This window comes from Buceros rhinoceros, unplaced genomic scaffold (genome assembly GCF_000710305.1).
Source record: "Buceros rhinoceros silvestris isolate BGI_N320 unplaced genomic scaffold, ASM71030v1 scaffold7561, whole genome shotgun sequence".
Taxonomy (NCBI): Eukaryota; Metazoa; Chordata; class Aves; order Bucerotiformes; family Bucerotidae; genus Buceros; species Buceros rhinoceros.
This window is the reverse complement of record NW_010395898.1, coordinates 113,272-125,712: the sequence shown is the minus strand read 5'-3', so window position 1 is coordinate 125,712 and position 12,441 is coordinate 113,272. Positions and strand designations below refer to the sequence as shown.

At 38.3% G+C, this 12,441-nt stretch overlaps 1 protein-coding gene across 1 annotated transcript in view; it reads left to right on the top strand.

Moving 5' to 3' along the window:
• Nucleotides 1–12,441, top strand: part of LOC104501823 (usherin-like) — a gene marked incomplete at both ends in the record, with an annotated part of 125,941 nt that overhangs the window by 580 nt on the left and 112,920 nt on the right. Inside the window, 4 exons of the mRNA XM_010145701.1 lie at nt 5,482–5,608; nt 5,999–6,100; nt 7,490–7,678; nt 8,028–8,158. Coding sequence (XP_010144003.1) covers nt 5,482–5,608; nt 5,999–6,100; nt 7,490–7,678; nt 8,028–8,158 — 549 coding nt within the window. The remainder of the gene's footprint in view (nt 1–5,481; nt 5,609–5,998; nt 6,101–7,489; nt 7,679–8,027; nt 8,159–12,441) is intronic.

Genomic DNA, 12,441 nt, shown 5'->3' with positions numbered 1-12,441 from the left:
GCTGAAATCAGCGTCTTGCCATTAATGCAGTGAAAGTAGTATCTCGCTTCTAGTAATAATGACCATAGCACAAAAATAAATAAGGGAAATATTATTGAATAAATTATACAAAATTAGAAATAAGGGCGTATTCCTTGCATTTTTGTTTGGGAATTTTCTGTTTTTTCTGCATCCTGAAATTGGATCTCCTCATGGAACAAAAAAGTGTTACAGACTCATTTGTATTTAATAATTATGCAAGAAACTGTAAGTAATTACTGGATTTTCTAATGACTTTAACAAAATGTGGTATCATAGGTGTCCATAATCCTTATTGTAAGGTTACCACTGCCTCTGTCTTGCTGCAAGGCTTGGTCTCTGTGCCAGTCGTGTCCTCTGTCATGCCTCAGTGCCTAGTTATGTGATTGGCGTTGTGTCTGCTGCTCCAGGGGGATGAACAGAAGTGCTTAATGGTATAAAATGGTGAGGATTAGAGATTTTATGATCCACTGTTAACATTTGCTTTCTGAGCTCTGCCGTGGCCCAAGCAGTGGTGCTCCATGAACTTGGAGAGGTGTCGTGCAGCCGTGAAGCTTTGGAGAATGTATAGAGGATGCAGGGCGCTGCACAGAGGATGGTGTGTTCTGTGATCCCCTTGCTAGAAAACATTAAATCTGCTTCTGACCCCGCGACAAATCTCCACTGCGTTTGCACACAGGCTTTATCTTCTTTTGTTTGTGCTAACAGAATTATTGTGTACTTCGGTTTTTGAGACCATGCTTATTGTTGTCCTTATCCACATTTTAGTAGATACCAGTTCTGGTTTATCTCTTTTACACTTATACCTTCACTTAACTGAAAAGGAATTTTTATTTCCTTTGCAAGATCCTTCTAGGTGTAGTAGTTTGATTTATTTTTGGTTGTTTGTTTCAATGGGAGTGAATATCTTTCAATGAGCATTTTAGTGCTTCAAATAGTATCCCTCACCCTCCTTGCAGATTTGCTCCTTCTGAAGTAGCTTTATGTCAGCTAGGTTGGACTCATTCCCTAGAAATTTTTGTGTTTGCTTGGATTCACAGTATCTGCAGATGGGGAGGAAGGAGAACAGGTGGAAGAGTGGCTGCTTTGGAACTTCTGGGGTTTTTTCTCTTTAATTTAAGCCCCTTTTTGCTCTGTCTTTTAACTGCAAAGATGCAGGTCTTGTCCATATTCATGCTCTAGAACTTCTCAGTTCAGCTAATATTTTCAATACTTACTGGCTTGAATTTAAACAAATTACTTGTTTATGAATGTATCTTTGTTTATGTTTCCCTTTAATTTGAGTCGGACAGTTCTGTCCCATGCTGATTTTTAGAAGCATCACTTCCATATTGCTGTGTCATCTTACAAAGTCTAAAATAACGTATATTGCTGGCTCAGTGACTGTTTATAGAAAAAAAAACCCAAACAAACCTGTCATTGAAGGCATTCAGGAATAACGTAGGAATTAACCATTGATTTGTTACCTTGAAAGCTAATGCTTTCTAATTTCTCATTAATAATGTGGAAGAGATTACTGTACATTCTCAGATTCAGAAGCAGGGTACTGTGGCCTATATGAATATATTTCTTGTAGTATCCTTTTGAAAAAGTTTTACCTCTGAAAATCCAGTTACCAAAATTTTTCAGTTTTCTGTATCCTTATTATGCTTATTATATAAGGGCCACCTTATACCTTTACCTTTGTTTCTATGTTTTCTCTATAGCGTGGGGGGTTTTTTTGCCATTATTTGTTGTTCTTCTCCTATAATGCCAGGTATCATGGTCTGTAGCAGCAATTCTTATTTCTTCTTTTGTGCATCACAGTTTGCATTGGTGTGTGAATGCTTTAATTACTACCTATTGACATCACGTGGTTTCTTAACCAGGTTATATGCATTGTTTTCTCTAATTATGTTCTTGGCATATATAATAAGCATTTATGGCCTTGCCTCTGTGCTTTTCTCTTAAAAATGACAAAAATTCTTTTTGATGACAACTGTGTCACTGCTGCTTTTTATCTAGAGCAGCGTGGTGTAATATTCTGTGCTCCCTTCCAGCTGTGACCTGTCGCAGGTTAATTATTTGTACCCTTAGTCCCTTTCAGGATTGTTGTATGTATCTTTGCTCATGATCAGCAGTGCATTTTCTCTTTGTTGTATCTGCTTTGGGGATAGTCCTGCTGTCGTCTTAGTGGGGAGTCTTCAGCAGCTTAACTTCTTCCTTCTCTTAGTGTTAATTTCAAATCCTTTTCTTTCTGTCCATTCATACTGCTCTCGACTTCATGTACACCACCATTCATCTGTCTGTTGTCTGAGGATCATCTCTTTTGTCTCTCTTGTGTGTTGTCTAGCTGCTCATTTCTCCTTCTTTATTGTTTTACTGTCATTCTTTGCAGGTTTCTACTCATGGTCCAGGAAGCATGAGGTTTTTAATGAACAGATGTCTTCCTCAGTCTTGTCTGCATAATCAAATTGTTTCATACACCTTCCTCCAAACTCAGTGTGTCTGCAAACCTTCAGCTGTCTGTGGAGTTTCTTCTCATCAGGATGCCTTTAAATCCACCTCTGAACTACACAATCCACTCTAGCTAAATTTATAGTTATCTTTCAGTTGTTACAGGTCATTTGTTCTATCTCTTTCCCAAGGAACCACTGAATATTTTATACAAAGTGAAATCACTAACGGTGGAAATTTAGGGCCAGTCTGGAGCACCATTTTCTTTAGTGATTAGAACAGTCTTCTGAGGATAGCGTATTTGACTTCTCAATATGGAGAGAATTGAATCCAACTCTTCCATTTTCCAAACTTGACACACAAAGAGGAGGAACACTCGATACTTTTCTCCTTGCCTCTGGTTTGTGCAGTGGCCAAAGTAGTAGGCACAGTCTGGGATGAGCTGTTACTCCCCAAAAAAGGAAGAGGGAAAATACCTAGCTCTGAATCTTGTCTATACCTTGCTGCTTGGTATTGGAAAAACTTCAGTGCTTGTTCACCTTCTCAGTTGTAGGAGTTTGGGTATTGAAAGAACTTGACTGGCAGAAGTGTAGTTATATTTAGACTTTGGCACCTAGGCTCTAGGATCTATATTTGTGATTTTTCTACATGAGTGTAATCATCAGCATGAAAAGCCCCAGAGATTCATATTTACTCATTTATTGCTGAGACTTATTGTATGGCTTAGCAAACTAATCCAGATTTGGTTCCCAGTGCATAACAAGCTATTTCACAACCGGATATTTGAATACGATCACAGTCACTCAAGTAATTCTGGATAGAATGTGGTGTAGAAGCACATGCTGAACCCTCAATGCTGTCTTCCACCTGCCCCACCACCCCCCCCAAAAAATTGAGCACAGGTTAGCACATGTGGTTGTGTGGTCCCAGATTGAACTGGTTACAAATAAATGTGGTTTCTGATGTATGAAACCTTTGATGCTCTAGACTGTTTCCAAACACAATATGAAGAACCACTTATTCAGGCACCTGATCTTTAGAATGCAGCATCGTTTGTAACAATTTTAACGCTAACTAAGTACACTTTGATGAGACAGCATTTAATAAAATGCTCATTAATTTCATCATTAGCAAGGGTATGCTAAGAAGTAAGCCAGTTTCTTATGTCACGCCCAATTAGCATCCCATGCTAGTAATCCCATTAGTATTGTTGAATTCACTAATGGAAAAACTAATGGGCATGCTACCAGGGCACATTAATTGGGCATGACACCAGTTCTGGTTTTAATTATTAAACTACGATAATGAAATGCGTGTTTGTAAAATATTAAAATGTTGAAATAGGAGAGAAGACAATAAAAAATAGTATATGAAAACGTGCACATTAGTGTGTAAGGATATATAGCTTTGTATTGTTATCATGGGACCAAGGACTGCTATACGAGCTGCCTCAGTACCAAGACGCTGGCTGAACGGAGTTGGAAACATGCAGCAAATATTAATGGGAAACTATTTGTTCTGTAATCGTGTACATATGTACACCACCTATATATTTTCATACATAGGATACAATGACAGTCCCCAGTTCAATCTATGTAGTAAAATCTATGCTGTGTTTATAAATCTATATGCTGACAAGCAGTTTCTAACAGATGCGCGTCGCTAAAGGTAGAATACTAAATTCTAACAAGACCTTTTTAGTATTAATCACAATAGATGGGTGTTCTTATCAACAGGTTTTCTTCATATGCAGAACTCTAAGGTCCTTGAGCCAGAAAGTGTACTAGAAGGTCTGGAAAATAATCATAATTTGGAACTGTCTGGTTTGCTACTGTAAAGTAACAAGTCAGACCCCCAAATTATAAAGAACCTTTTATTTTTCTTTCACATATTTTTTGGAAATTGTCTTTTGAAACCTGTCTTAAGCCATAAAGTAACTGCAGAGGTCCTGAATCTTTAAAATGTAGTGCCTGTGCAAAGAAGTGTTTTTTCCATTTGTAGTTTCTTACTACATAGGACAATGCCGTTCTATGAATTCAGCAGAATGACATTGAGTTCCCACATGGTTCAAGTATGGTACGAGGTCCTGAGACAATATTAGAGGAATTATTGAGAAGTTAGAAGACTATTTGCATATAAATCTCAGGAAAATTCTTGAAATACATTAATTTTATTTTAATTGCATCATTGTATGAATTTATGGGGTATTTCGTTTGGTTGTTTACAGTCTTGAGATTTGGTTTGGCCACAGCATCTGTTACATGCCTCTTACTCAGCAATTCAGAAAAGATTTCTCTGCATTTTGTCATGGATGTCTCTAAAATCACCCCTTCATATTACTATATTTTTTGTTTTAATAAAATAAAGTAAGAATTCTAGTTAAATTTTAAAACATTTTTAAAAGCATCCCTTGTATAGTAAAACCATCCTCAATAACTACTTTCTATTTTCCACCCCCCACCCCCCCGAATCTCTTGGTATGACCTTTTCCTTCATAAATGTATTGTATTCTCTCGCCTAAAAATTCAAGTCCTTTTGATACCAGGTTAATAGGTACAGGACAAACACGTATCTCCTTTGGGTCCCTTCCTGTAGACAGGTCAACAATCCTGATGTGCAGTTGCCTTTTTTTTTTTTTCTGCGGATGGCACATTGAATCATGGCCATCAAACTTCACACCTACAGCAATCCCTGAAGTAGTTAAACAGAGACTTCATTAAAAAATCCAAGTGACATGACCCTCAGTAATTTGTGCCTCATCCTCATCTTTATCAGGGAAACTACACAGGGTTTTCTATTTTTAATAGAAACTGAACTGGATCCTTGATCCCTCATTCATTATTTGAGAAGGTTAATTTAGTGGGGAAATCAGTCCTAAACTACATTCAGTATTCTGAAAGAAGTTAAACAGAGAACTTTTGTCTTTACTTTTAGCTGTTACATACTACAGAGTGGTATAAAGAGTATGTATAATTCTAAATCTTACCTTCATAATGTTCTAAATCACATTCTCCTGTTAATAAAAAGGGATCTGCGGTAGCAGTCACTCCAACTAATGATGGTGGAAAAGAGTACAATGATAACAGTTGGCACCAGATAGTTGCTACAAGAATTCAGGCACTGGGAAACATCACGGTTGATGGGCAGTACACAGGTAATCACTCCAGTTCTGTTTTCCTTTATTGTTTTGGTATTACTCAGGGTGTTGCTCACTTGTGTGTCTTCAACTATACATCAAAAAATTCTCTCAGGTTTTCTGACAAATTCACTACTGTTTCATCTGTGCATCTGAGGTATCTGTCCACTGTCAATCTGTGGTGGTTTAATCCGAAGTGTGAGGGGCTTGTCATCTTGTGCTTGTGACTCTATGATTGTGTTAATAGACTTTTGTAAAACAGAGCTGTAAATATTTCCAGGGTATCTACTGGCAAGCATTAGGCTATTGTGTTACATTAACCTCTCTTCTCAAGTGTCAATATTCTGTTACTGAGCTGAAAATCTGTTGAAACCCTTGAACACAAGAATAATGACCTATTTCATTCAGGTTCTTCCTTAGCAACTAGTGGCAGTACCATTATTGGAGAGAACACGGGAGTTTTTGTTGGAGGACTTCCACAGGGTTACACTATTGTAAGAAAGGATGTAGGTGAGTATGACTGTGGTCTGTATAATATGGCAAGTCCTATACAGGGGCACTGAGTTAACTGCCTTTGCAGTCCCATAGGCTGTATTGACATTGTGTCAGAAACAGGAGGAAATTAATTTGCAGAATTATTTACGTAATTGTTTTAATCGAGAAGGCGTCTGTACAGTTTCTCAAATTTTGCCTTTCAGGATAGATTGAAATATCTGTATAGCTGATTTTATCAGCGGTAACAGAGTGTATGAGGTTCGTGTACATTTTAATGAGTTTTATGCACACAAAACTTGTGGGTATGTTTTACATGCCAGATTCCCAAATTCTTTTGCAAAGTACACATGGGCATTGTTTTTATCAGCTTCAGCACAGGGTTGTGCAGGGACACAATATGCTGGCTTTTTTTGGTGAGTGTTTGGACCCTTCGGGGATTGTTGCATTGAACTCAGTAGTGTATGAATATATCTTTATTCTACAGCTATATTTATGTGGGGCTGGATTGGAGCTGGCTCCCAGAAGAATCAATAAACATATGTCTTCATATATAAATGTGATATATTATACCAGCAGATAACAGAGGGGTGACTGCATACAAAACCAGTGTACAGCCAGCGGTTCTCAGTGGATTCGTATCCAGGCTTGTGTTGTTTTCATATTAACCTGAAAGCCAAAATGTTTGTATTGTTTGTATTCCCACCACTGATAAGGACGTGAAATCTAGTTGATGACTTGATGTTCTAGAGTACAACTTCCTCTATCCTTTGCATCACTTTAATACAACCAGAAATATGTGCATGTGTTCTTCTAAAACTTTGGTTCATGAAATAACCCAGGATGCCTCCCTCAAGAACCTGAGATAAATAATCAGAATGAGCTTGACTATAAATACCATTCAAGAGAACACCATCTGTAAAATCTACTTGGTGGTTTTGGCCCCAGTGAAGAAAATGATAGCAACTGTGAATCACTATTTTTTTATATAAATACAGAAAGAAAAATTTCCTGATGAATCTTCTAAATATGTATTCATCTGCCTTAGCCTCTGCAGCACTGTTTCCTCCTATTCAGCAGATGAATGCTGTTCTTCACAATTACAGTTTTATTTAAAGAGACTAAACCTGAAAACTTTCCTTGGAATCTTCATGGAGTAGATTTACACTGTCGATTTGAAAGTACCTGTAAAAAGTTTAATATTTTGTAGCAACATAGCAGTAGCTGTTGTCCTTAGTGACTAGACCCAACCAGAAACCTGGATTTAGCTTGGAGACCATCTGTATGAGGTGATTGATGGTTAGTTACCAGTGCACACATATATGATAGGGTGAGCGTGTATAAAACCTAGAAATTAATCCCCGTTGTCTGGTGATTCTCTTGAAAAAGTAATTTCCCTTTTCGCAGGGATGAAGATGATAGTCCAGAAAGGATTTGTGGGGTGTCTCAGTGACATATCTTTGAAAAAAGTTCATACTCCTTCTGAAAACTGGGAACCTTTGAACTGGCAGGATGCTGAAGAGCAAAACAATGTCTATCCTATTTGGGAAGGATGCCCCATTGTCCTCTCAGAAGGAGCACATTTTCTTGGCAAAGGTAGTTTGCTGTACAACTGCACTAGCCGTTATGTTCTTGACACATAAAGGGTGATCATGTTAAGAAGTATCGCAGTGATCTGCTTTTCAAAGCAGTCCTAGTCATACAGGATTATTTTTGAATAATTAATTGGTTTAAAGTTCAGTTTCTGGGTTTACAGAAGAACTACCACTTAAAGGAGGAATGGGTAACTCTCCTTTGCAAAACTGAGAGATAAAGTTGTTGTAAACCTTAATCACGAAACCTCTGAGTTCTTCACATCAAAGTAGAGAGTAGCATCTAATATTTTTGCTTTTGGTTCCTCAAACCTGTATGATTTCACTGACACACATATCTACTTTCTTTCAAGGGTTCCTGGAACTGCATTCAGGTGTTTTCAGTGGTGGACTGGAATTTGAGATCTCATTCAAGTTTCGAACAGATCAACTGAATGGATTGCTTTTGTTTGTTTACAACAAAGATGGCCCAGATTATCTTGCAGTAAGTTCAGAAATACAAATAGCTATATTCAGATACGAGCGGTGAGTTTTGTCTACTAAAATCTGTCCAGCAATTTAAAGACGTTTCAAACCATCAGTATTTTTTGTGTTTTACTTTGAAATGCCCTGCACAGAAAAGTAAGAGGGAAACAAAAAGCCACAAATGCTCAGAATAAGGTGTCTGCGTTATTTATATCGTAAACAGGATAGATTATCAATATATGAAAAGCAGAATTGTTCTCTTTGCTGGAATGGATTGGAAAAGAGAAGAAAAGACATTATCAAAAGCTTTTGGTTTGCTCCTGGGAAAATGTTGAGTTACCCAATTTCCCGGTTCTCAGAACAGAACAAAATCAATTATACTGTAAATCAAAAAGTTCATGACAGAAGTTGTCCGCTATCCTAACAGAGCTTTCTCTTTAAGGTATATGTACTTTTCAGAATCAGTGTGATTTGTTCTTCTTAATTTGAAACATAAGGATTGCCATATAGGCAGAAATCGGTGCTCTGGCTTAATCCCGTCTCATCTCTCTCACTGTTTCCCCAACACTAGAGGAAGCTGCACAAGCCCTGTGTTAGACAAACTGGTGGGTAATGCCTCTGGACTTGCTTTTTAGGGTCTGTTCATAAGACTGTTTTATGCTCAGAAGCACTCGTGCTTCCGTCTTTTCCACGGTTTTATTTAAGATTGAATGGATGTGTTTGCAGTTTTCCAAATATTTTATTAGTTACATGGCTTAGATTTTCATATTTTTCTTTCCCCAAGGATTCTGAATGTAATTAGACTGTGGTCACCATTGCTTAGTGGGTCGACTATAGTTACTACTTGCACCAACTAGTAGGTATTACGTTGAAAGTAATATATCTTTTTAGCTGGTCCAAGAAGCTGTCATTTCCATTTAGAATTTTTTGAGGGAATTGTTACTCTTTATGACCTAATCTCCCCTTTCTGCATTTTTATCGATTTTTATTTATTTATTTATTATAATGCCGCTGTTTTGCTAATGGCTGTCATGTCACAGGCTGTTTTATTGTATGACATTATATCTAATGTGCCTTTTCCTTTAAACTTCTGACCTAAAACATATAAATACTTTTCTCCTTTTCAGATCAGTAAATTTACTTTTTGTATTACTGACTTTTCCAGCAGATATTTTTTTCCTGGGTTTTGAATTCTGCTAGACCTGATTGCTTCCTCTTTTTCAAGCAGCCTTAATTAAAAAATTTTAATTTATAGTTCCAGTAACAAGTCACCAGTAACAAGTCTCGCAATTATATGTTATTGCTTCAGTTTTTCCCTCAAGTAATGACCAAGATCGAGAGCTAATAGCAGAAGATGCTATACATGCACTACTGTCCCACCCTAAAAGGACTTGTGTGTGTGGAACTCACAGTATAGGGGCACTACTTATGTGAACGATATTCACAGGGACAAACATGGCGCTTGGTTTCTTTTGGAGATTCTTGTGTTATGGGGTGCTTGTTTCCTCTCTGTTGCTCTGTGAAAGGTCAACAAATACGAGAAAGTAGCTTCTGACTATAAAGGAAAAAGGGGACTTACTAAACTCAAAGTGCAGTCAAAAGCACAAAGTAGTTAGACAAAACACTTCCCTTCTCTACTCATACTTGCAGATTTTTGGCATTTTAAAATTTATGTTGTTTTTAGCACTGAAAACTGTGATTAGGTAATTTTCATAGCATTTGTCCTAAGTCAAGTAAAAATCTTTTTTTATCTCCCTTTACTCCTGACCTCAGCATCTCCATAGCCTTAAGATGAAGAATTTGGGAGGATGAGTATACACATACATTTCCAGCTCTTCCAGCTATGTGTTCTGCACATACATAACGATGACAGAAGGTTTTTCTGTACACTTGAGCCCACGAGAAAAGGTTAATAGAAAGTGAAAATGAGGTGTGTAGCATGTTGCGCATGAGCTACGATGTCTTTGTTAGGAGCTTTGGTCAGGAGACACTTGCACTACAAAACAGATTAGAGCCTATGCTGTTTACCCTGAATGCCAATGTACGACGGTATTCCCTGACCCTTGCCTTTGCATAGGTCACAGCTTTCTTATTAGCTTTATAGGTTTGGAATGACTAAACTAGACACACGGCGGGCCTGCTACCAAACAGCCAAGGACTCTGTCGTGTCTTTTGCCCAGGACAAAATGATATCCTAGACAGGTGCCTTGTGTAAAGGTCACTTCTTCCATGACTTTTGTGCCATGAGTATTAACTCAGACTAGAGAGGTCAATCTGATTCTCTTCAGATCCAGGCACTATAATTATGCACAAACTGTGACTGGATAAACTAGTATAAATCACTAACTCTCACTCTGGCATGTGTTTCCTCATGAGTTTGTGATTGAAAGCAGGTACTGTGGCTGCTGGTAGAGTTTGCATTACTGATTTCGATGCTGGCCACTTCAACAGCCGCGAAAGCCGAAGCCAATCTTATGTGTGACAGTGGCACCAGCTTCTAAGATGTATCTGATGAAGCTGTATCTGAAGATGTGTCTGTTGAATTCAAAAGCTGATTTGCTACTGCAAAGCTACAAAGAAAGAAAGTAGCGCTGCAGGATATTCTTCAAAGGAATTGCACCAAAGGAGCTGCATGAAATGGAATAACCAGTGTCCAACATGAAAGTGTTACCTGTGATGGATCTAAGGAGGGCTATGAAATAAATGTTTTGGAGACTCAAAGTCAAAATCTTATCATTAGCCAGAAGTGTCTGGTACTCGTGGGACTTGTGAAGGTGCTACTTGTATTGGTCACCAGTGATTTCTCTTTGGTGTGAGGAAGAGGTTCCTATTCCCTTTCTGTTAAAGAATGACTGATTCTGAGGGGGCCAATGAGGGGCCTGTGTTTGGGCCTCCACCATCTGGCTAGCCAGTCTGAACAGGGCTGGTACCAGTACAGGACATCTCTTTAACCTTATTCATTTTGAACTTGAAGACCGATTCAACGTCAACATCAGCACTGTGTACTTTTTCTTTCAAAGGGCTCACAAACTGCCTGACATTGCCAAGTTCTTTCGAGTCTCTTGCTTGTCTCTTCTGATATCCCTCAGTATCAGGATGACTTCCCAGTTCAAAGGAGATGAAGCCGTAATCAGTCTTGTAGCTCAATGTTGGTTGAGACTGTTTTGCATGTCAGGTTTAACAAAGTGTCATTCAGCCTCCAATGCAGCCTCTATCCTATCTGAGCTTTGTTTTTTGGAGCTATGGCTGCATATTACGTTAATCTTATGTTTATAAGCAAGTTGAATGAGGTACAGACTAGTCCCTGCAGAGAAGGAAAATACAGAAGCACAAAATTATTTAGGTTGAAGGAACCTTTTGAAGTAATTTATTCCAAATCTTCACTAAAAGCAGGGCCAATTCGGTTAGATAAGGTTACTCCAGTCATTTTATATTTGAGTATTGCGCATTTGTCTACAGACGGACGGTCCACAGCTTCTCAAATTCTGCAGCTTGTTCCAAGCTTTGATCATCTTCATTATAGAAAAAAAAAATCCTGGTATCTAACCATGATTCCTCTTGTTACAGTTTGTCTTTTGCCTCTTATTCTTTCACTGTGCAGTCTGAGAAGAGTCCAGGTCTGTCTTCTCTGTATCCTCCAACAAGGTGGTTGAACAGTTAAGTTCTCTGTCTGCTTGCTCTGAAGACTGAATGAACCCTGTTCTCTCAACTTCAACTCCTACGTTAGGTACTCCAACCCCTGGCTGACTTGATGACCCTGCCAATATCTTTCATATACTGGAGTGTCCACAACTGGATACAGCAGTCCAGATGTAGTTTTATAGATGATGAGTAGACAGGAAGAATCATCTCCTTGAACCAGTGCCCACCTTATTTCTTATACAGCACAAGTTGAACTTCCTTATTTCAAGGGTACACTGCTGACCAGAGTCAGTTTGTAGCCCATCTTGACCCTCAGTCTTTTTCTATGTCTACACCACCAGTGCCAGCCCCCTTTGCTAACAACTGCACATCTGCTGAGAGTATACCCAGTATACCCCATCCTCTTTCCCAAGTCATTAATAAAATTCTTAATCAGAATCAGTCCCTGTGTCATCTCAGAGAGATGCTGCAACCTGCCAGTGGGCCTGTAGAAGCTCTTGTCTCACATGTTCTCTTTCAGATTGAGGGTAAGCTTTGGCTTTCCTCATTCCAACCTTACATGCTCAGATATATCAAAATACGAATTCTGAGCATAAAAAAGAGTATTAATAAAATTTTGCAGTGATACTTAATATTTGTACCCCAAATTCTGAAAAGCAG